The sequence below is a fragment of the Alosa sapidissima genome, chromosome 11, assembly GCF_018492685.1.
Source record: "Alosa sapidissima isolate fAloSap1 chromosome 11, fAloSap1.pri, whole genome shotgun sequence".
Lineage (NCBI taxonomy): Eukaryota > Metazoa > Chordata > Actinopteri > Clupeiformes > Clupeidae > Alosa > Alosa sapidissima.
The window spans coordinates 33,043,385-33,067,154 of NC_055967.1; the positions used below are offsets into that span (position 1 = coordinate 33,043,385).

The 23,770-nt window shown below is 42.5% G+C and overlaps 2 protein-coding genes across 9 annotated transcripts in view; one reads left to right on the top strand and one right to left on the bottom strand.

Annotated features, from left to right (window-relative positions):
• Positions 1 to 908: 908 nt before the first annotated feature.
• nap1l4a (nucleosome assembly protein 1-like 4a) lies at positions 909 to 20,009 on the bottom strand. Of its 6 annotated transcripts, none has more exons than XR_006034897.1 (15): positions 15,804 to 15,822; positions 14,945 to 14,993; positions 14,578 to 14,635; positions 14,161 to 14,305; positions 12,235 to 12,321; positions 11,768 to 11,890; positions 11,271 to 11,342; positions 10,936 to 11,075; positions 9,252 to 9,397; positions 4,243 to 4,265; positions 3,975 to 4,094; positions 3,534 to 3,566; positions 3,405 to 3,455; positions 1,976 to 2,126; positions 909 to 1,341 (listed from the first exon to the last, which is right to left on the bottom strand). XR_006034897.1 is itself a non-coding variant. In XM_042108670.1 (15 exons), the coding sequence occupies exons 2-14, from the start codon at positions 14,970 to 14,972 to the stop codon at positions 2,854 to 2,856; spliced, it is 1,032 nt and encodes a 343-aa protein (XP_041964604.1). In that variant the 5' UTR covers positions 14,973 to 14,993; positions 15,804 to 15,822; the 3' UTR covers positions 909 to 1,341; positions 2,828 to 2,853. The 6 variants fall into 6 exon arrangements, 5 of the variants coding, with proteins under 5 accessions (XP_041964604.1, XP_041964602.1, XP_041964606.1 ...); XM_042108670.1 differs by lacking the exon at positions 1,976 to 2,126 and adding an exon at positions 2,828 to 2,859; XM_042108668.1 differs by adding an exon at positions 2,828 to 2,859 and having other exon boundaries at positions 909 to 2,126.
• Positions 19,206 to 23,770, top strand: part of cpt1ab (carnitine palmitoyltransferase 1Ab (liver)) — a 29,624-nt gene continuing 25,059 nt past the window's right edge. For all 3 annotated transcript variants that reach the window (XM_042108662.1, XM_042108663.1, XM_042108665.1), the window contains exons 1-3: positions 19,206 to 19,359; positions 21,694 to 21,852; positions 22,101 to 22,243. In XM_042108662.1, coding sequence (XP_041964596.1) covers positions 21,712 to 21,852; positions 22,101 to 22,243 — 284 coding nt within the window. In that variant the 5' untranslated portion in view covers positions 19,206 to 19,359; positions 21,694 to 21,711. The remainder of the gene's footprint in view (positions 19,360 to 21,693; positions 21,853 to 22,100; positions 22,244 to 23,770) is intronic.

Here is a 23,770-nt window from a genome sequence, read left to right on the forward strand (position 1 = left end):
ACTACACAAATTAGGTCTGTCTACTAGGTCCATAGTGAAATGTATGGATGCCTACCACGACCAACCCCCCCTCCCTCACTTTGGGCTCTGAGAAAGAACAGAATCTGACCACTTGAAGATTTGGTTCTCCAGGCCTGGAATATTTTCCTTCAGTCCCCTCAGAAGTGCTGATAATGAAGTTGTGTCAAGCTGAAGCCAGCGGGTCCGATCTTTGCCATCTCCTTGACCATGCGCCTCGACACCGTGGCTGCCATCCCACCCATGGAACGTGTTAAGTGTGACAGGCAGCTCAATACCTGTCCTCACTGCAAAGGAATGCAGGCAGCAAGATTAGCCTCCTCGTTCACATATTAAGGAATTTAGGAGGCATCCTAGGTCTCTTGGCAACCTAATGGCCCGACAGGCATACACTGTATGCCAGGCAGCTCAAGAGTGTCTGTGTGGTACCAGTGTGGAGACATTCTATGCAAGGTCAATATTAAATTGGAAAAAGAACAGCTGGATTTGGCTTCTTTTCCAGAACCATGACCACTCATTTACAAGTAAATTAACTTTTGTGGCATTCGTCTTTCGACCATTATTCTATTGCACTGATTGAATGGTACACCAAATAAGGAAACACAACACTACAAAACCTTGTTAAATTAGTAAATGTGTAGCAAAGTGCATTTAGATACATTTCTTCTGAATTGGTAAAGTTGTGGCCAAATGCTGTGTTGCCACCTGTTGTGGTGTTGCGTGTTACATTGGTGAATACTTTCAAAGAAATATGTTGTTTCTGTTCATGATGGACTAGATGTTTTGTTGTATTAGTTATTGCTTTTGTTAACATCATGGTGTTAACATAAATAATAAAAATCATTTAAAAAAAAAAGCACTAGGTAAAGAAAGGCCACAGGGACATTTTGCACGTTTTGCACAAATTTAAACTTTATTGAATATAGTTGTATGACTAGTCTGTATAAACTAAAAAAAATAACATTGCATAACAAATCTGAGAATAAACGACTAAGGCCATTGCTAGTTTATGGACATAAACGAGCTTGTCACGGTATAAAGAGATCTGCCCAACCACTTGCCTCCACGAGCCAGATCTACTGCCCCCAAGTCTCTGTGCGTTTTAGGCAGGCGTGCACTTGAGTGAATTCACCACCGGTCAAAGTGCATCATGAGGTGATCTCCGGGTCTCCTACTGCAGCGTATTATTTCTGAATGTTGGACAGACACAGGTGGTCACGGGGTCTCATCTCCGCAATGCTCTCCAGTGCAGGATGAAGTCAAAACATCATAGTGGTGATGTTGACGACGACGGCACCGATGTGCCCAGATGGCACATCTTGGCTGAAATAAATGTTGCCCTCAAACGTGTCAAAACTTCTCACAACTCTGACACATCTACAATAAATGAATAAAAAAAAAATACTACAAAAAAAGCAAACAAGAAAACATACAAATACAGTACAATTTGAAAACCACTCCAACCTATCTTTGTTATTTAAAAGATACAAATTGGCAAGGCAACACTAGCGGACTTGTCTTTTCATGGCATACTTTAGCCACCTGATGGCCACCAGCACTGACAGAGGAAACAACTCAAAAAACTAGTTTCTTTAAATAGACACTGTGGCACAGACACAGAATGGGAGACACTGGCAAATCTGGAGCCATCTTTGGGGTCAGTTCTGTCAGAACTGCTGTAAAAGACCCTGAGAGAGACATGTGTGAAATGGAGGGATTTCACTGGACGGTTTTCCCATCCCTAAACATTAAAGTGGTCATTTGACTGTAAATCCCAGTGGCACATCGGCTCTTCATGACAAGACAGCTGTAGCGCAATCTATGGATGGTGGGCTTGAATACAAGGTCAGCTTTTGTACAAAAGCACATCATATAAAGACAGAAAACAACAACCAATTAACATAAATATTGACACAAAGTCACAAATACATATTTCTGAACAGTGTTCTGCTGTTACATTTGATTTTAGGGCAGTTGGTAGGGCGCTCCTCCTGTGGAAGTACAATATCCTGCTGGATCAGGGGGAGGGGGGCCAGTTTGATGGACAGCTCACCGGTCCAATCCCCACCTTACTGCTGCTTGCACTCAGCAGGCGGGGGCTCGTCTGTCTGCGCAGGTAGGAGAGAGCGACACAGACAAAACGCATGGAGGTGGAGAAAGAGTTGCAGAGAAGGAGCAGAGAGGAGGAGAGGAGGGATACGGGATGAGAGGAAGCAGTGAAGTGTGTCAGTGAAGGGAGAGAGAGTGAGAGAGGAAGAGATCAGTCCAACGAGAAAAGTGAAAATGTTATCGGACAACCCCCAGTGGTGACTGGTGAATTCAATCAAGCACACACCTTGAATGGATTCTCCTCCTGCATCAGCGAGGGAAAGAGAGACGGGGGTGGGATGCGAGAGAGACAGAGTGAGCCAGCCGTGATGCCGCACCACCACAGGGACGTGTGGAACATCACACACCAAGTGGGGGATTACGGCTCTCTGGGAGTATCGCTCAGCTCGTGAATTTCACTTTGTACAGTGAGCAAATATCGCCTCACTAAATACCCTTTAACCAATGTGAACCAGTGACCACAGTCAAGAATCAATTGTCAGCGCGTAGATTCCCACTTGACTAAAACAGACTCACTCCGTGTTTCTCGGGTACAGCAGGTGTGTGTGTGTGTGTGTGTGTGTGTGTGTGTGTGTGTGTGTGTGTGGCAGGGGTGGAGGTTGGGAGCTGTCAGAAGTTAAGCAGAAGAGACACATATGAGAGGAAGAACAAAAAGCCTGACAGAGGATGGGCCAGGACGCCATCCTCCAGTCTCCCTTACCTAGAAGCGCATGAAGGGAGAGAGGACTACGCCTGCAGGGAGGGGAACAAACAAAAAGAGCAGAAATGTCAAGCAGGTACCAGCATGCAATTATGCTGTGAGTTCTGAGTCATCTCCTCCACTGTGCGCGTGTGAGTGAGTGAGTGAGTGAGAGTGAGTGTGTGTGTGTGAGTGAGAGATTGCGCGTGTGTGAGAGATTGCGCGTGTGTGTGGCGTGTGAGTGTGTGTGTGTGTGTGTGTCTATGCATATATGGGTGTAGATGTGTGAGAGCGTGTGTTGGGTGTGTTATATTTGGGTGTGTGTGAGTGAGTGAGAGTGAATGTGTGTGTGTGTGTGTGTGTGTGTGTGTGTGTGTGTGTGTGTGTGTGTGTGTGTGTGTTAGGACAAATTTGAAAAAAGGTCACATTCCGCTACACAAGGCATTGGATTAATTCTTTTCAAACCCAAACAGAACACAACGCCTCTGGATCAGTGCCAGAGTATATGAGAGTCCTAATCGTCTGCTCTATTTACACACACTCCAACAGACAGCGTTAATAACACCAACACACTCAGTGCCCATGTGTGTCAATTTACCTTGGGCTCATAGTCATCGTCGTCCTCTTCATCACCTTCTTCATCTTGCTCCTAAAACACAGGAGACGGAGTTATGCGGATTTCATATTAACCGACTCTTAATGCCACCAGTGAGCGCAGCCCACTCACCTCATCACCTTCCTCATACTCCTCTTCGTCCATCTGCAGGAGAAAGCGCACTGTGTTCAGTACAAAGCTCACAATACATCTCACATTTAAGTTAAAGCAATTAGCGTATTACAGGTATTTTATAACTATTATGCATTTCCTATTGTCTAAATGTTATTGCCTAACCCTACCCAATTTTCTATCATGTGATGGACAATAAACGTTTTTTATTTTTTTTAATCCATGAATCCTGACTGAGATGAACACAGAGCACAAATAGATAGATAGATAGATACTTTATTGATCCCTAGGGAAAATTCAAGTGTGTATATCGAGTGTGTGTAAGAGATGAACGCAGAGCACAGTGTGTGTATCGAGTGTGTGTAAGACAAGAAGAGCACAGTGTGTGTATCGAGTGTGTGTATCGAGTGTGAGTAAGACACACAGAAGCTGGAAACATACGCTCATCTCCTCTTCCATGGCTTCGCCAGTGAAGTACAGCACTGCTCTTGGGACTACTCGCTCACGGAAGAAATGGCCCACTTCAAAATCTGCAGCGAGGGTCAAGTCCAACTCCTCATCCTAAGACAGCGTAAAAAAAAGACAAAACAAAAATTCACATTCAGCAAGTTATGATCTGGATCTGCAGTCGCTGATTGATGCTTTGTATTGGTAAAGTACATCATAAGGCATCCATTCATTTCCACCAAACGACAAGAGGCCGACTCACCACTTCACCGTCTCCCGGAGTTGCTGGACAGAGAGGAGAGAGGGAAAAAAACACCATTAGCCTTTTATAAACACATTTGACTATTTATCATATACTATTTATATCCTACATATGTATTTATTTATACTATTTTCTTATTTATAATTTGATAATAACACATTCCATCAATGGCTCAGTGATTTTGGCATTAATAAATTGACAATGGTATTTTGTCATTTAATGAAACCTTTTATCCAAAGCGGGTCTGGCTGTGATTACATCAGACAGGTGGTGAGCGAATCACTCCCAAACCAAAAAGGTGAGGCACACCTCACAGGAGATCGCCATGGAAACCGCTGCGGCAACCCATTAACAACTTAGAAAAACTGTAGTCACGGCAGTGCGCACACATCCGGCCGCTTGAGTGACAGGAGGGAGCAGCCTACTGGCATTCTATCACACACACACACACAGACACACACACACACACACACACACACTTTCCCACAGTTTAACCAGGCAGGGCTGCATTCTTCAGCCCTCTTGTAAGACATGAGCTTGGTGAAGGTTAAATGGCGATGCCTGAGCCAATAGAGCAACGCCTGGTCACATTTCCTGAATGACTGTGCTGATTTAGATCAAGGTGTGGGCTGGGCCGTTCCAATGGAATACCTTTGCTTAGGTAGGCACCAGCTCAAACCTTCCGAGCTCGACACATACCAAGTGGTTGGTATGTGGTTTTAAGGCCTGAGACTAGACAGACACACATAACTGAACGCAATAGAGCAGTAGGTTCGTCAGTGAGGAAGTGGTTGTCTGTTCTCTACTGAAGGTTTGTGATAACCGCAAGCACTGCTGGGTCAAGGGCATCACCAGCTCCGGTTGCCCTGCCACTACGGTCAGTTTGACAACATAATAAAAAAGATTTTTTTTTTTAAATCTTAATAAATAACCATACATTTATTCATGTAGCAGACACTTTTATCCACAGCAACATATGCCAATTAAATTACAAGGGCCATTCTCCCCAGAGCAATTTGGGACTAGGTGTCTTGCTCAAGGACACAATGGTGGAAGCCAGGAATTTAACCCACAACTTTTCAGGCTACTGCATGCTAGCCCAGCTCATTAGCCACTACACTACCACTGCCCTAACCAATGCAAAATTATAACTACATAACAGACAGTTATACTACATACTACATACTACAATATTCCAGTAGCACTTTTGCACTTTCAGATTAAGCACAAATTGCTGCTTAATCTTAGCCTGGCTAGCGCCACCACTTCTCAATGAGACGTGGTCTGGGAACCAAACGTTCATTTTCTCGTATTTGAATAAAATGCCCAGATCCGTTTATTGGGTGCCACGGATGTCTATCAAATCTGTCTGTGCATAGCTCATCATAGTCTTGCTTTCCCCCCTGTTCTGTGATTGGTTCCCTATCTCAGGCGAAAATTTGCTCCATGGTCTCCAGGCTGCCTTAGCAGCGTGAATCAAATCACGCGCAAGGAAGCATGGGAACACCCAGGCTAGCTTAATCTGGAAAATGGCTAATACATTAACAACCTACATTGCTATTTTTCTCTAGATAGCAAGAAACTTCTCATAGTCCTCAGAACAAAGTTTTGTGCTGGCAAGTAAACAAAACCTCCAGGTTCTTTGCATAAAATCAGGAGGAGTAACTCTCATTCTATTCAAAGTTAACCAATGTTACATGAAACCCTCAGTATTCCTTGTGGCCCTTTGTTTAGTCCAGGCGAGCGTGATCGTGGAAAGGCAGTTAAGCAGTCACCGACAGGCTTCTGGAGCCTCCACAGCCCCTAACCACAGTAATGGCTGACTAACACACAAGGCCGAGATGTCAGAGACGTGTGCAAGTCTAACCTGCTGTGCTGACTGCACACATTTCTTCTCATCTGACCTGCTGAAGACCACAGACAGAGACCACTGATCCGTAACTGTATTCATACATCAGCAGATCTGGTCATCTCTCAATAAATCTCTGAAATAAATGTAAGGAAACACGGTGTAGGAATTCCCTCTTTTGTCAAATATTAGTGTACTGGGTACACATTTAATGCTAAAGGAGTACCAAATTCATCTAAAATTGACAAGGGTCATGTTCGTAACCGCGACAACATTATAGGGCATTCTGGGTGTGCACTGTCAAACTCAGAGACTCCATTCTCCTTGTTTCAGTCAGTCAGAGTGGGATCAAGTCTGAAACCACAATTTTAAAGGTAAAAGGACAACATTGTGTTGCTTTAAACATTGAATATTTTAATAAAACTTAAAACTATTACTGAGGTATTGTATGGGTGTGTGCAGGCAAAAAGCTGGTTCACGCATCTAACACCAAGGCGCCCCTTAATTTGTCAGTGTACTATCTCCCCTTATGGCAATGGAGAGGTGCTGAAAACCCTACACCTCTGCTGTCCTCTAGTGGAGGAGTTGTAGAATGCAACTATCAAAAGGTGCTCACAATAAACCTGTAAAACGCTTAAGAATACCGCAGTGACAGGTGACACTTAAAAGAACTGTACAGACGAGTCATATGAGGTTCTCAGAGACAGGCCGGAAGTACAGAGTAACGATCAACGGTTGGGAAACCAAACTTTCAAAATCTTATTAATGCATCGTGCGCTTGGGCAACCCATCTAAGGGTGTCTTCGCACTTGGTTCCTTTCAGCCCTCTACATGAACAATGTGCTCCAGGTTCACTTTTTAACACTTGTAGCCTATTTAATCCTCCTTGACTTGCCATTGCCAAAAGAGAAGGCATATTGTTAATTATCAAAACTATTATTGTTAACCCTTTAACAAAAACTTGATAGCTTACAGACGGCATATTGTTAATTAATAAAACTATTATCGTTAACCCATTAACAAAACCATGATAGCCTACAGACATTTGTAACCATGGGCTACAGCCAAACAGTGCTTTTCCTAACATTCACGTTAATGTTCATCCAAGCTAATGGTCACTGACAATGTAGAAATCAGTGAACTCAGCATGTGGCAAACATGCGTGAGAGACTGCAGCACAGTTAACAGACTGCTGTTCAGTTGTCATTTTAGACATGAGCTTATAGGTTGTTGGATATAGTCACAATTACCAGGTGGGGCGGGCCTACCACTCTGAATTAGAAAGTGTGACTGGCTGGCGTGTTGACTGACAATAACCATAGACGGTTCAAGAGGATCTATGCAAATACTTCAGATCAGATTCTGAAACCCAGAAAAATATATAGGCTATATTTATAAAACAAACCACCACACCAATCATGGGTTATGATAATTATTTGAACCTAATAATGAATGATGATGAAAATACATAACTAACCCAGAGCAACTATCGTTACACCCCTAATTATCACCACTTTTGTTCAGAAATTCTAAAACAACGATGTTTTTTAACACTTCAAAATAACATTTGCTAAATGAACCTTACATTTTTCAGTAGCCATAGGTGTGTAGATTTGAACAAAATCTGGTTTGGTTCTTAATGGAAGCATTTACTGCCTGAAATATCCGATTTTGTTTACCACGCTCGGAGTTATAGTGCTGGCCTGATGGGTCGCCTATTTACACCGTTTCAACATGAACGGTGTTAGACTGAGAATTCTCGTCATGAAATTAAAATTCCACTGGAGCTCCAAGTGATTGTGTACACGCAGCCTTACAACACTGTTCACAGCTCTTCGAGTCACGGTAAAATGTAATTTTTGGTACATAGCTAATTTAGATACACCTATGGTGTGGGTGGTTGCGTTTTTTTAGGAATCCGCCGTCTTGGTTTGTATAGAAATAGATATTAAGTGACACATACACGCAAGACGGCAGAAATACGGGACCGACGGTAATAGGGGGAGTTCCGATACATGACCCAATTCAAATCAGTAATAGCCGAGACCCCCACAGAAGGTATAGTGTGAACAGGAAGAAAACTGCCCCATCAGAGCTGCAATACACCTGAATGAGACCCGAGTCCCCTTTCAAATTAAATCACAATGTGAATACAAAATAATCTGAGTCCTTTTTGCTTTGGTCCACTTTCTGGTCCACTTTTAGAGGACTGAGATTGGTTGTTTTAAAAAGGACTAAATGTGAAAACACCATAAGAAACACTGGGAACCAAAATCTGCCCACTACTGTACATTTCAGACGAGTGTCTGTGACCTTAGTGATGACCCACATCTTAAAAGAACTAAAAACAACTGGACTCTGTGCAGTAAAGAGCAGAGATTATGATCAGGCTTTTGGAAGACCATCACAGTCTACCAAGCTTTAAAAAGGTCACCGACAGGCCAGACATGCAAAATCTCCAAGTACAAAAGGGCATTCCAGCAGCAAAAGGTTTGACTGAACTTCGATACACATTCAGTCTCTGTGTAAAGGCCTGCCAATGATAACTGTAAAGCTATCGGTAAAAATTATAGGTTGAAATATTGTTACAGTTAATTATGACCACAACATGAACTACAAGGTCATAGGGGATCAATTTCAGAACCATTTTGAGAACAAGACACCTGACAGTCAATCAGAATTCATTGAATTTGAGAAATCTCATTCACAAACAAGAAGAATATTGCGGAGACACTTCCCTTATCATTGGTCAGTGTGGACATACCTTAACTCAACCAGTTGTAGAATAATGAGCCAACGAACCATGGTTTGATTCCCATTAAAATAGTGCATTTACAAGAATCGACTAGATGAAGTGATGCAAATGTCTGGGGTAATGTCATGGTATAAATGATTACAAACAATAAACAAACAAAAAATAAATAAATAAATAAATAGGGCAATGTACATGTTTATGTGGTCCTACAGAAGCTTGGATGCTTGGATATGTGCAGGCATGTGAGGCCCAGAGGATGCCTCAGGCCTTACCCTTCACAGGGCTAAACAAACAATCAATCAATCAATCAATCAATAAATAGATAAATAGGGCAATGTACATGTTTATGTGGTCCTACAGAAGCTTGGATGCTTATGTGAGGCCCAAGGATGCCTGAGGCCTTACCCTTCACGGGGCTGAAGAAGTTGAAGAAGGAGTCCTGGGGGATCTGCTTGGTGACGGTGCGCACCGTGCCTCTGCCCTTGTGCTTCTGCTTCTTCTTCATGATCTTCATCGTCACGTCTTTGCCTTTCTGCCAGCTGATCTGGCATCTGCAGCAAGAAGAACAGAAGAATAGAAGAATAGGTCTTTATTGTCATTGTCACAAGTACAACGACATTTAAAGTGCTTTCCTGTCAGTGCATCATTCATGAGTCTATAAAAATATAATTAAAAAGAATAAATAGAAACATATAAAATAGCATTAGCAGCCTACACAAACACACAGTCATACACACACACAGTTACTGCATTGCAAGACAATACATTTTTTTTTTTTTTTTTTTTAAACCCTGCATTCCGAGAGTAGAGAGAGACAAAAAACAACTGGATTTGGGATGGGGTGCTCAAACTGCTGCAGCGCTGCGCTCATCATCAAAGTATTTTTCCCGATGTATTTATTCTACTGTCAGTGACTGATGCAAGAGAAGCGGGTTCTGTGTTGCGCTCATTTCAGTGACTGACGTGTGAGAAGCGGGGTGTGTGTTGTGTTGCATTGCGTTATTTATTTTCATTGGGCTTGCCCTGTCGTGCCACACACGTCTCTTCAGCACAGCAACAGCAATGGCAATTCATCTTCGTTGAAGTTTGAGGTGCAGTCAACGGTGTTGAAGTAGGCTAAGCAATAAATCAACATTGAATTAGTTATCGGATGTTATTAAAAAGTAGCGGAATTATTTGTGGTTGACACAATTTAAACTTGATCAAAAAGTTATTGATTTCATGTTGGCCGCGAATTCAGAGCATTAAGTTACGTTGTGTCAGTGTAACGCTAGCCTAGTCTAAACAAATATTTGGCTAACGTTACTGCCATACAAAGCTAAACAGCAGTATGTTATCTAATGGGCTTTGAGACATCTGCTCTGTTCTTGTGACAAAGTCTCCTGGTTCAATTGTTTCCAGTTTCATAGAAATGGGGGTGTTAAATTTGCAGTAGCCTAACTACAAAACCCAACCTAATAACGTTACCAAGGCATCGCGTTGATGTTTCTCCATTTCTTGTTCTCTTTACCTATCAGGCAACTAATCCAAATGTAGTAAAAAAGGATTAAAAACTACAGCTACAGTAACATAAAAACTGCGACGGTAGTGTTTTTAAAACCATGTGTAGGCATATTGTATGCACATCCTCCCTGTTGCGCATTGCTTCCTTTACTGCTGAATATTATCAGTGTAACTACCTACTGCAGGCTATTCATCCTCTATTGACGTTCATGCAAACATGCTCCCCCATTGGGCTTGGCAAAAAATTGGGCAATACTAGTTTCAGACAAGTGACGGCACCCCTGATCGGAGGTGCAATAGCTCAGCACCTAAACATCTAAACATTAGCTCAACACCATTTCTTACCATTTACAGTCTACTATCTCAGTGCATTAGCTCAACACCTAAACATCTAAACAACTAAACATTAGCTCAACACCGTTTCTTACCATTCACAGTCTACTATCTTAGTGCATTAGCTCAACACCTAAACATTTAAACAACTAAACATTAGCTCAACACCGTTTCTTACCATTCACAGTCTACTATCTCAGTGCATTAGCTCAACACCTAAACAACTAAACATGAGCTCAACACCATTTCTTACCCTTCGCAGTCCACTATCTCAGTGCCCTCGAAGGAGAAGGGGTCCGCCTCATCCGGCTCAGCTTTCATCTTGTACAGCTTGGTGAGGACTGTGTTGCTGAAATAACTATTGGGCTCAAAGTGGAACTCCAGGGTGAAGCTCTGTTAAGAGAAGAGGGACAAGCATTAGCTCAACACCTTTTTTAGTTAAGTTCACTTAGGCCGACTTAGACATAAAATGACTTTTTCTACACATTCCGTTAATAGCTAGCGACAAACAAGAAGACACATTTCAAATACTCATCACAAAATAAGCAATGACCAAATAACCCTGTTATAATTCAAAGAACTACTGACCATTGGCTGTCCAGGTTCAGAAAACTTCACAGTGATGTCCTGCAAATGCTTCAGGATAGGTTCATCGTGTTCCTGTTGAGAAGGAGGATGGAATCTTATGGGAGAGAGCACTATGCAACATAAATTATTCTAAACATGACTACAATGAAATTTAGCCATCATAGTTTGATGACAATGAATTGTACTGTCTCTTCACGTCTGATTTTTATAGCATTACCTGTAGGACGCAACATATTCAGAATAATCTAGAGCCTTCTGATACATATTTTCTATTTCAGTCACTGATGCTTGAAGAATACTTCAACAAAAGCATCACAAATGTCAAACTCACAAAAAGTAAAGTGCATCATCACTTATCAGCTCTTTTTATAACCTTGAACCTGTTTCCCCCGTTCTTACTCCATCACCTCTCTGACCTCTCTGCGCACTTGGGTGTAAAAAATAAATAAATAAATAAAAAAAAGCCCAGATCAGCATGGCCTGGGGCTGAAGCTGACCTGCATCATCTCGCCGAGCATGGGAACATTCCGGAAGATGGTGAGCCAGAACTCTGGGATGCCCTTAGGGGCGTCTCCAGCCTCACTCTTCTCCTCCAGCACAGCCTTCTTCTTGAGTCCCTCCTGAGGAACACACAGCAAACACACCGACACATTAGATACAGGAAGCTCGGCGATCGAGAAGATGAAGACATGACACTATCTATTTCAGGAATTGCCAATGTCTGAGGGCGAATTGCTCATTGCGCAGTTTCAACAATTCTACATTTTAGCTACACTAAAAACAGACATGCTATACATGTAGGGGTTGGCTGAGCTGAGGTCACACATCTACAGTTCACTATGTGCACTTTGAAGTAACCATATGGCATTTAGAGTAGGCTGCACAAGCTTTTGACAGAATTCACACAAGTAAGGTGCGAGTAAATAATTCATAATTATACAAATTGGAAAAGAATCATCCTCACAGTGAGATCTTCATCTTCCTCTCTGTCACTGTGCCATTCACACTCTTCATCAGTGGGTTCCACTGCTCCGGACACCACACTTCGTCTCTTCACACACAAACAAAATCAAGACATCAGTTAATCTTAATCTTAGTGAAAACACACACACACACACACACACACACACACACACACACGCGCGCACGCACACACACGCACACACACACACACGCGCGCACCCACGCATGTACAGGCACAAAGACCTTTAATATCAAATGAGCGCACCCACACACACACAAAATAAACCACCAGTGCCTTTCACTTCTCAGACATTGAAAGGCATTCCACAATGTGACCCAATAAAGCACTATAGACAAAGGAAGAAATGTGCTAAAACAAACACATGAAAACAACCGGCATGTCAGGTTTGGGACAGAGTAGTTAAGTAAAATATTTTATAGAGCACATTTAAACACAGCTTTCACTGACCAAAGTGCTGTACAAAATAAAATAAAGTAAAAATAAGTAAACAATTAATTACAATGAGACCAGCAACAGCAGACCGACACAGATCAACAGCAACAATGACTCAACATCAACAACAACAGAAGACATGTACAGAGTTACAGACAGGGCAACAGACAGAGGGTTAGGAAGCTGGGAAGGATAAGGTAAAAAGGTGGGTTTTGAGTCTAGACTTAAAAACAAAGATGGAGGGAGCATTTTTAATGTCTCGAGGCAACTGATTCCACAGCCGTGACGAGCAACGTCAACTTTGTGATACTCTCACATTTTACCAGTGCTCTATACAAATTGCTTTTCTTTCCACAGGAAGAGCACTCAGTTATGCAGCTATGGAGAATAACATCGGGGGGGGGGGTTATTTTCATCTCTCTCCTTGTTTACTTTACACACCAGATTTTTACAGCATTACTTAGCTTCATCAGTATCAGTACTGCAAGGCCAGACAGACAGACAGACCAGAGAAGCCGCTCTAGCGCTGTGACTTCATAGTTCCTCCTGTTGGTTTGTGGTTGGACCACTTGTCCCCTTCACTGGAAATAGCCGAGCTTGAACGGAGAGCAGCTGGCTACTCGTAAGAGATGGGGTAGGAAAATGTAGCACTGGAGTGTTGCCTCGGCCGCACTGGAAACCCCGTGGAAGAGGCAGCACTCACGTGCATTACAGCCAGGCTACACTGGGCATGCATGTGAAGCGCTCCGTTTGCAGAGTGTAAAAATAGTTTTAGAGGACTGGTCTAATTTTTTCGAGTGTACGCGCCGCTATCACATCTGTTGTAGCCAGTTCCATTGATTACAGTGGAAGCTAACTGTTGCAACATACGCTCTGCGAATGGAACGCTTCAGTTGTGTGTGGTGCAGCCTCCCTGTTAAGACTCATGGCCTTGCCATGAAATAGGCCTATCCATATTTGCAGCAAAGCCATGGGACAGCTTCTATTCTACATGAAGTAGCCCACCCATGTTCTCCATGTTAAGAGAACTCTGTTAGGGATGCAGTCAGCAGCAGAGAAGAGGGTGTGAGACTGAACCAGAGACTTTCTAATGAGGAGACACAGCACTCAAAAAATTCTCCATAGAAATGCATGGGGTTAGTTTGTAACGTCAATATGGCCGTTGTCTACACATATCCCACCCCTTCCTCGGCAAAACGTCGACATGTGAATACATTGAGCCAATCATGTGGTGTGATGTGAATACATTGAGCCAATCACATGTTGTGTTGTGAAGACAACTTCCCAATCATGTGTTGTGATCTCGCTGCTGGAGAAAGATTGGTGTTGTGAAGCCTTGCGCACCGAATTTCTGCTGAATAGGATGCCCGATGAGTGCCCAAAAAGCGTTGCTATATGGCCGCCGAGTGGAGGGACTTGCCTAAAAGGACTTTGACTGAACTGAGATCAGTGGTGGGGCAGGTGGGCGGCTACCTTGTCGAACAGAGGCTGGTAGAGGGCGGCGTACTTTCTCTCCAGCTCGTGGACTTCCTCGTAGAACTTGGCCTCGATGTGAGCACTCTGGAGCTGCAGCCTCTTCAGGGCGTGCACCCTCCTCTTCACCGCCTTGGGGAGAATGCTGAAGGGAGAGAGGGCCAACACAGGGGTAGAGAACATGTCAGCACAACTCAAATGAAGAAGCACATGTTGAATGGAAAGAAAGATCTCAAATCTATCTCAGGATCATAGAGAGCCTATGCATTTACTGCTGCGCTGCTCACAATTTTATAACCAGACTGAAATCAAACTGGGTTTGATCACATACCAAATCTTAAAGAGCAATTACTCGGCTTATCCTTTATGCAAAACAATAAGGGAATGAAATAGTCTGATGTGTCACATTTTCCTTACCTCTCAATAGGGGGAAACCCTTCAGGTCTATCAGCTGCCATAATCAGCTCAGCCTTACCTGTCAAGGCAACAACACATTGATTGAATCACCAATCAAATGTTGGGCAAAGAATACAGATGACTAAAGTTCTTAAACGGATATGCTTCTGAATTACTGACGTGTTCAGTAAGGCTTACTCTTGTCTAACATCTTCATGCTTGCCAAGATCCTTTCACTAATTGTGCTGACACATTAATCATCCAGTGGTTTTGCCTCACATAACATATTTTAGAGTTCCGTTGGTCATTTCAGATCAAAGTTGTTTTACACAAGAAATAATAAATAAATAAGTAAGTAAGTAAGTAAGTAAGTAAGTAAGTAAGTTACCTTTACCATCACCTTTTCTCCCATCCATTTTTAAGTTTATCCCCTTCCACTGTGAAAACAAAACACAAGTAAGTCTGCACGGGAATCGCAATTCACAATGCAACCCCTTGTGACTTCTGTGTCGCTATTTGACACTTTCTAGGCCACAACACCACAGCCAAGTTGGAGTGATGCAACAGCTGCTCAAGTAAATCGCAGAAATGTAGGCTTTCTACAATGACAAACTCTGAAAATGTGTGTTTAGTATCTAACAAATCAGCCAAGTATGACGTTGTCCAAGTCGTTTAATAAGAGCTGTTTAGCCAGCCCCAAATGTAACGTTAGCTGCGATATGACCACAAGAAAGATAACAGCATTATGACGGTCCGTGTGTGTAGATCATGACAATAGTTAAAGTACAAAGCAGACTTCTAGCGTACTAACGTCAACTGAGTAACACACAGCCTAATGACAGCTGTTCCAGTGGAGAACATGAGCTGGTTACATATCTGGCTTGAAATATCGATACAAGAAGCTTTAACCAACCAGACAACTGCTAACTAGAAAGGCAGCCATTCTCGATTGGCTGACTTTTCGTGGAATAAAGTGTAAAAGGTCATATCATAGTTTATTCGTGGAACAGTTAGACATCTTAGTATTTAAGTCAAATGATCACAAAATACAACTTTAAAGTTGCGTGGTAAGCTAAATATCTTATGTTAGCGTTAGTGTACATCTCAGTCTTTGCTAACGTTATTAACCCCGAGTAACGTTACAAGTTGTCCGACACCTATACAACTTTGCTACAAATTAGTTCTACTGTCACCCAACAAGACAACTGTGATTCTGGTGTTAATCTTATCGTAATCAACAGACATACATAACTTTTCTTCGTTACACCACCAGCCGTTATTCTATTAAATGCCCGCATGAAAACCTCGGGCACATGGAGATTGTCACGTTGTGACAGCATCAATGATCTAAAGGACAAGCGTCCTGAAACGTTTCCAAAACAAAGTAAAGTTATATCCGACACTGTTGAGGTTTCTTTTTTTAGTGCGTTGCCAATAAAAATGTATAATTTTACTGTACCTTGTAACTTCACTAATGTTCACAAGCTTCCCACCGACCTCACGTTTTCGCCGCAAAGAGCGCAATGCACTTCTTACCATACGACGTTCTCATTGGACAATCCTGACTATACTTTATTCCAATTGGCTGACTATTGGACAACCTAAAAGACGCAGGCGCCACCGACAGTGCAACCTCTGATTAGCTGGATTGGGCAGCGGCGGTCATCCAGCAAAAGTCACGAGAATAATGTTGTTTGTTGATTTTTAATGTTGATTTCTAATTGGACGTTAGACCTGTGCTATTTAATACCGCGTTTGTTAAATTACAGCAAGTGTTTTAGGCTATAAAGTAAAAGGCTAACAAGTGGCTAATAAGTGTTTTAGGCTATAAAGTAAAAATACAAATTCTCCAATTCAATTCATGAATGATGATCATGAAACAAAGAGGAATCATTCTCCTGATTTCCGTTGTAGCCTGATCATTCTTAAACGTAGCCCCCCCAATGTATTTGATGTGAAATATCTGGCTGCTAATAAATGTTGTTACAAAATAACAAGCGTGTAACAGAGTGTAGGACAACTTGATGGGGAGGGGTAGACAGTCATAATAACAAGCATAATAACAAGCTTTAAAGTGGAATGCAACACTAGATGCTGTAAACACAGAAGCAGAAATCCCAACTTGCAAAAACTTATTTCAGGGAGGTATCATGATGACATCAACCGGTCAATTTTTTTATTTAGGTGAAGAGCACTTGTCAGATTTCACCATCTCATCTCATTTCCAGGATGTTCAGGATCTTGAGGATCTCACTAGGCGATGGATATGGACTAGGACCACCTCCAGGGTATACATTAAAGGGACACCAGGCAAGCCTGATGCTTTTTCTCTACGAAGCTCCCCCTAGCGTCTGTACGTGTCGATACGTGTCGATACGTGTGTGAACCTTGCTCGGTCTGAAGCTCTTTTCCTTTTCTTTGCATCTTCCATCAAGGGTTTTCGCTGCTTCTTGGTCGGCTCTGCCATTATACACACGTTTGCAACAATTGCTAGCGTTTCGTTAGTCTGCCTCTGTGCTGGGGATGCAGGATGTAAACTGATCCTGCTTCTTGCGAAGTCTGAGACTTTGTGAGACTGAAGGTCGGCGGGTCAGATACACCGAAGTTGCAAGCGGGATATTCTTTCTACAGGCAGTAGGGGCGGGCGAGAGAGTCTTCATTCGCCCTGTAATGAGTCATTTAACTATATACCAACTTACGAAGATGATTAATTAACACAAAAACGTTGCCTGGTGTCCCTTTAATTGAAATGTCAGTGCAACCGGTCAGCTGGTAGGGCCTTGGTGTGTGAGGTCCTTGGCCCTGGTATCATGCTAAATGTTTTACACCGCTGTGACACTGCTGGCTTCAGGCTCAGGTCCAACTTTCCTGGGCGGCTGATCGACACAGGATTTCAAAAGCCTTAAGTGGATGCCATTAGCCTGGGAACACCCAGACCTTCACAATTGTACAAGTGGGAGTGGGTCTGGAAAAGGTTCATTGACTTACGACTTCCAGCAGGGGGCGTAACTAGCAGTGAAATTAAACTTAAATTGGTACATTAAACTCTTACCAAATAGTTTCAAAAGTATAGCAATCTTGTAAATGAATGTTTGAAATGCAGTTGTTTACTCGATTTCAAAGAAATACACGTCCATGCCGGATTAGCAATTTATTTGCATGCCCGTGTTTTAGGAACATTGGAAATGTTTTGTTGGCTTCAATGGCCTCTTGGCCAGACAGACCTGCAGAGCAAATCCCAAATTTGCTGAAAGTTCGTTTGGGTATTCCCAGGCTAGGATGCCATCCAAACTCACAGCCTTTCTCACTTTGATCCTCCTAAATGTGCTCTCCTTGCCTGATTTGTTGTGAGAGAGAGGCTGGGGCAGGTCGGCTGATCACTAAAGGTTGTGGGTGGTGGGGTAAGGTATTGGAGAAGAAATGCAGGGGATGTGCAGGGTTGCTGTGAGATGAATGTTGGGGGAAGTGGGATGGAGGTGGGGAGGTAGTCATACAGGTAGTCAGGGGGCAGGCAGGATGACTGGACTGGACAGGGATAGGAGCAGGTGGCCTTCTGTCCTTCTGTTTTCCTTCCATTCCCTCTATGTTCCCCTCTTCAGAGGTCCTGCGTCGGTGTGGCACGTGACGAGATTTGCGACAGCATTTTACGTTCGATCATGTTCCATCTCAATACTTCTGTCTATTCGATTGGTTGCTGGTCGTTGGTCGCTGAACAGCGTCATAGCTCATTACCATAAAGTTGACTGACTTTCTACTTTCTGCTTGACGCTCAAGTCGCCCAAAACGCGACGCTGACGGATTTGCCGCTTCTGGCAGCTGAGAGAAGCCGGCTTCCATTGAAAATGAATGACTTCCTGACTCTTTGGAAGCTTAAGTCAGCGGCGGTGTGTACGTACAGTACAGGTGACGATACATGGGGCAACTTCTTGAGCAATGTTGCTGAGCAACCACATAACCAGCTCACTGGGTTCTGATTAGATGGTTGTGATAATTTGCCTATAGATGATTCTCCAGAAGTTCTCCAGAAAATGAATGTCCTCAGCATTAGCATCACAGAATGCTTCTCAGTTAGTCTATCAGTCTATCTTTTCATTGTTAAAGTAACACTTTGCTGCCTAGACGAGAGGTTTACACAGAGGTACCAGGTTGACAACTTAACCTTTCATCTTATTATTGAAGCCCATATTAACATGTTAGTCTTCCACCAGCAGATGGTTAACAGCTAGGTTGTCACCAATTAACAGTGTTTGTGTATATGATATTTACATTTATTCATGTTTCCAGGCAAACACACAGCTCTTCTATTCATAATTATATTGTTATAGCAATATCACCATATGTAATTAGTTACTGACAATTAATCAAACTGTTAGGTTTCATTGAAATGGTAGGCCTATGGGCAACTCATACACTATACACATACATTTGTCAAGTTCAATAGTCAAATATGAAACAGGCAGCTAGCAGCTTTGAGGAAATTACAATGTCAAACCCACGAAGGTGTAGAAACAGACTGGTTAAGTAGTGTAGCCAGAGAATGTCGAATAAGGGTAGCTCTGTGGCCTGGGCAACGTCGTAGTCAATGCAAAAATCATTGGGGGTCAAAGGGTAAGTAGAACATTATATCTTGAAATGTGACGTAAAAACATGGGCGGTCCTTTACGATGCCCTCGTTCACTTTCATTCATCAAGCGCGTAAACTCGGTCAGTTCTGCAGTGTGTTTCCAACCTGATACGGTCCTACCAACACACACCCTCATCGTTTAAACCTCATCAGCGTACTAAAGTACTGAAAACTGACAGGTAAGCGTGGGCCTTATCGCTAACTTTTATTCTTGTATTTTCCTTTAGCAAATGGCAAGTTTTTAATGGAAAAGTAGCCTAAACATGGCAGAATAGCAACGGCGACACTGCTGAGCTGTTCTCTTAACCGGCATTCTGCACTGTCTGCTTTCTGAGTATCAGGTGCGGATAGTTTCTAGAAGTTGGCTATGTCTTTAGGATGTTACACAAGTCATAAGGTCTCATATCATACAGTTCTCATACAATTCCTGTAAGCGCAAGCATGTTTTACATTAGGTTCTTCCGGCTTTGCAAGCAACTTCAACGGTTTTTGTGTGACTGGAGGCAAGACCTAACGTTAACAAAAGCCCCCATGTAACTGTCTTTCGAGGGTTTTGACGGCAGCCCACGTTCTTACCTTGTCGTAATTGTGTAATAAATTGTAACATAAACAAACAGATTTTGGCAGTCATCCACGTAGTGCACAAGGCTGTAGCTTTGCCAGGCCGGCAAATGCGTTTGTCTGTGGGCAGAACTCCAAGGGGAGGTCACCCAAAGATTTAAAATACACTTACTGTTCGTTGGTCAGTGAGTATTTCAGATAGGTCTATGAAAATGCAGTTTCATCTGACGTAAGACCCCATTGTTAATTCACGTGTAGTGGCTATGTGCTGAATGATGCCACTTGAGAAAGAGACTACACCTGCATGTCCAAAGGATTGGAAGGTTGTGTCAGTGATTGCAGCCTGACATGTTAAGGATTTTTTAAGTGTGTGTGTGTGGTGATGGTGGTGGTGGGTGGGGGTGTTCTAATATGCAGGTTGGTAGGGAAAAGATCACGTGAAACGTATCCTACATAATGACTGAAAAGCCATGATTTTGTCATAGTTTGATATTTGCCTGTAGCTAATTTAACATTAGAGATTTGGAGTTATTGTAATTGCTGCGGCTGCAGTCTTTGTTTAGTTTACGATCAGTTGTATGCAAACTACATGTTTGTGCGTCACCATGTCGGATAGTCGTGAACTTAACGTCTGTTGATGTACAGTTATATTTGTTGATGCGACTTCATTAGGCACGATGTTTCTGTACTATCGTCTAAACAGTCGCATGCTTCAACGCGGCGACCTTTCCCCTAGTTTCCAGTTGCACCGGCAAGTCATGTGATCACTGGAATAACGCTGGGGGATGGGGTAGAGTAGGTAGCCTGCGATATGAATGTTAGCAAGTGTATGGATCGCTACCATAAATGTCCCCTAGGCATTACATACTTTTTGGAAATTGAGTTTAAAGTGCAATGTAAGTGTTATTTTATTGCCAGGACTTGTCACATTGATAACAGCAGAGCACACATTTCACTGCATTAAATATTCCTATCACAGACATGTAGGCTCTTATTTGTTTTGATGTGTCGATGTCTGTCCAAGCGGTATTCTTTTCGTCATTCTGTTTGTTGTTTATCTGGTTTTCACCACCCCAGTCCTGTTTTCCCCAAGGAAACCTATTGTTCTACCCATTCCGTTACCATGGCCACGCTGTATCATGGAACTCATACCAGTCAGGTGCAGTTTTAGAGCACTAGAATTAGCCTAGTGCACCTCAGCTCATTTGTTGACCAACTCACCCTGTTATCTCTTAGAGTTGAGACCTTCATTCATTAATTCATTCATTCATTCATTCTATTCTCCATAGTTCTTTTTCCTCATAGCTGGGTTTGATATAAGCTGTCAAACCACTTGGAATCAGCTCACCAGGATATTGTAGTATTATAAATACAGCATGCCCACCTTCAAGAACAGTTTCCTCTCAAAAGTGTGTTAGAGATAAGGTGGCACATTCATATCAAAATGGTGCCATAAAACAAAGATAATAAAGCTTTTTATTTTGTTAACATGAAGGGCAATATATGTGATCACATTTCAAAAGTTACCACATTACTACAAGTCTGGTTTCAGCGAAAGTTTGTCATGCATTTGGAGTAACCCCTATATTCAGCCCATACCTCTGTAACAGTCCTTGATTACTTGGGGAACTTGTTGCACCACCTATGCACACGCTTAATCCTATCCATGAAAAAAAAAACTGTTCTTCAAAGCAATCTGTGCAAAGCATGCAGAAAGTCACAGGTATACTTATGTTGCAGCTCACAGAACTAAATACAGTGGTTCTACAGTACATACAGTATCGGACACAAATCGTCTCATTGGAGGCAAGTGGAAGGTCAATGACATCTACATGAAGTACACGGTCCTGAAAGTTGTTGTCATAGCAAACACTAGCCATATTCCAGTTAGAGTGGTTTAAAAGGCTGGACTAGATAAGAGCTGACTGATGCTACTTGTGTGCCGCAAATAGTGAGCATCAGCAGCCACTATGGCAGAAGCACACCAGGCGGTGGCCTTCCAGTTTACCGTCACCCCTGATGGCATCGACCTCCAGCTGTGCCATGAGGCCCTGCGACAGATCTACCTCTCCGGCCTGCACTCGTGGAAGAAGAGGTTCATCAGGTTCAAGGTGAGAGGCCCAGCACCTCTTCAAATTGGATCAGATCAACTGAGCATAATGAGTAATGTTTTACATGTTTTGTTTTGTATTAAGCAAAAAAAAAAAGGTGAGAATAATGGTGCTATGAATGTATGTACCGGTAAACTGACCCAGCTTCAAGTTTTGGCATTCCCATTAGGTCGTATAAAATGTGATCAGCAGATACAGCACATCATTAACACGTGTGGACTGTGTGTTTCGCCCTCAACCCCATCCAGAATGGGATCATGACTGGAGTCTACCCCGGGAGCCCGACTGGACTGGTGGTGGTGCTGGTGGGGTACATGTCCTCCACCAAATACGCTCAGATGGATCCCACACTCGGCCTCTTCACCAAGCTGGGGCAACACTTACCCATCAGGTAAAGCACAGTAAAGTGGCAAAGGCCCACACAGTGCCGGCAGTTTGCCTGTCGCCTGCTGCTTGTCACCTCAAAAGCGTCCCAATGGTTGTTTTGCCTGTAATGTAAACATAGTAAACATTGTTAGCATTCTACTGTTTCTCATCACTAGTCTCTTCTTCTGTATGTCCGAGTTGGGCTTAAAGGAACCAACGGCTCTCTGATCTTTCTGTGACTGTCTTCTAACCTCAGGGCCACAAGGTCAGGCTTTCTATAACATCTGTGTAAAGCGGTCTGTTTATAGACCACGTAAAGATACGGTCGCACTGTAATATGTTTAGGCAACACTGTAGTCAGTAACACCAATTCATAAAAGTCACCTTTAGCTTTCCGCGAAAGTCAACTCCATGGTCAGATTTAGATAAGAGACGAAACCATGGACGAAACAATGAAGACGCAGCAGGTTACTGGATGCTGGGAATGTGCCAACCCGTGGCCCCATCTCGCCAGACTATTTCAATTTGCTGAACAAGTTAATGATAGTTTTCGCTTCAAGTGTTTCAATTACAAAATAGTATTTTGTATTTGAAATATGTATTAGAAATACTGCCCATCCCTGGCAATATGGTAAAAGATGAAAATTACTTGATTTTACTTTCAATTCCTTTTACATTCTCCACATTAACATTTTTCATAACTCCATGTAGGACGTTTCTGTACATAAATGTAAGCACTGTGGCAGTAGTAATGCAATATTTAGAAAATGTACTCTTGATACTCAAGTACTTTTAAAAACAAGTACTTCAATACTTTTACTTAAGTAGACATCTGACTGTTGTACTTGAGTAAAATTTAGCAAGGGATATCTGTACTTTTACTCAAGTAATTGAGCTGTGTACTCTGTCCGCCTCTGGTGATGACAGCATGTCTTTGGGTGTTGTTTGGATTGGGTAGAATGTCACAGAGATCAAGATGTTACACTTTCTCTTGATGATCACAGAATATATGTAGTGTTAATGTACAAAGTTCAACACAGAAAATATTACTCCACCAATAATGCGGTTGTTTGTTCAAAATTGCACGCTGTTCTTCCAGCTGACCTTACAGTTTATTGGCTCTTCCATATGTTTCATGTTTGTTCAAATATGCGTCATTGTAGGCAGAAGACTGCTGTTGGCCTTTATTTGTGCCTGATATCCCCTGGTTTTTACATTAGCATTGTATCTCTGTAAGGACTGTTTTTTAAAGAGGTTAAGAGCAGAGAAAATAACGGCCTTATTAAGCCTGTTTATCTGGTCCGATATCTTTTTTATTATATTATTGTCATAAAAGCGATAACATCATTGACTGGTTTCAAGAACTCCATGTTGCCTCCAAGGTACACATTATGTGATGGTAATTTGTTGTGCTTTATCAGGGTTCCCGCGGATCCTTAAAAAGTCTTAAAAAGTATTAAATACAACTTTCGGTTTTTAAGGCCTAAAAAAGTCTTAAATTGACTGGAATGTCTTGAATTTTCGAAAAGGAGGTATTCAATTTGTGTATGGG

Coding starts and splice junctions, on each gene's coding strand:
- nap1l4a (XM_042108672.1), bottom strand. CDS start 14,972: ATGGATGGGAGAAAAGGTGATGGTAAAG. Junction 3,567..3,974: donor CCATGGAAGAGGAGATGAGC/GTATGTTTCCAG, acceptor TTTCTCCTGCAG/ATGGACGAAGAGGAGTATGA. Junction 2,127..3,404: donor ACGATGACTATGAGCCCAAG/GTAAATTGACAC, acceptor CTACCTGCGCAG/ACAGACGAGCCCCCGCCTGC.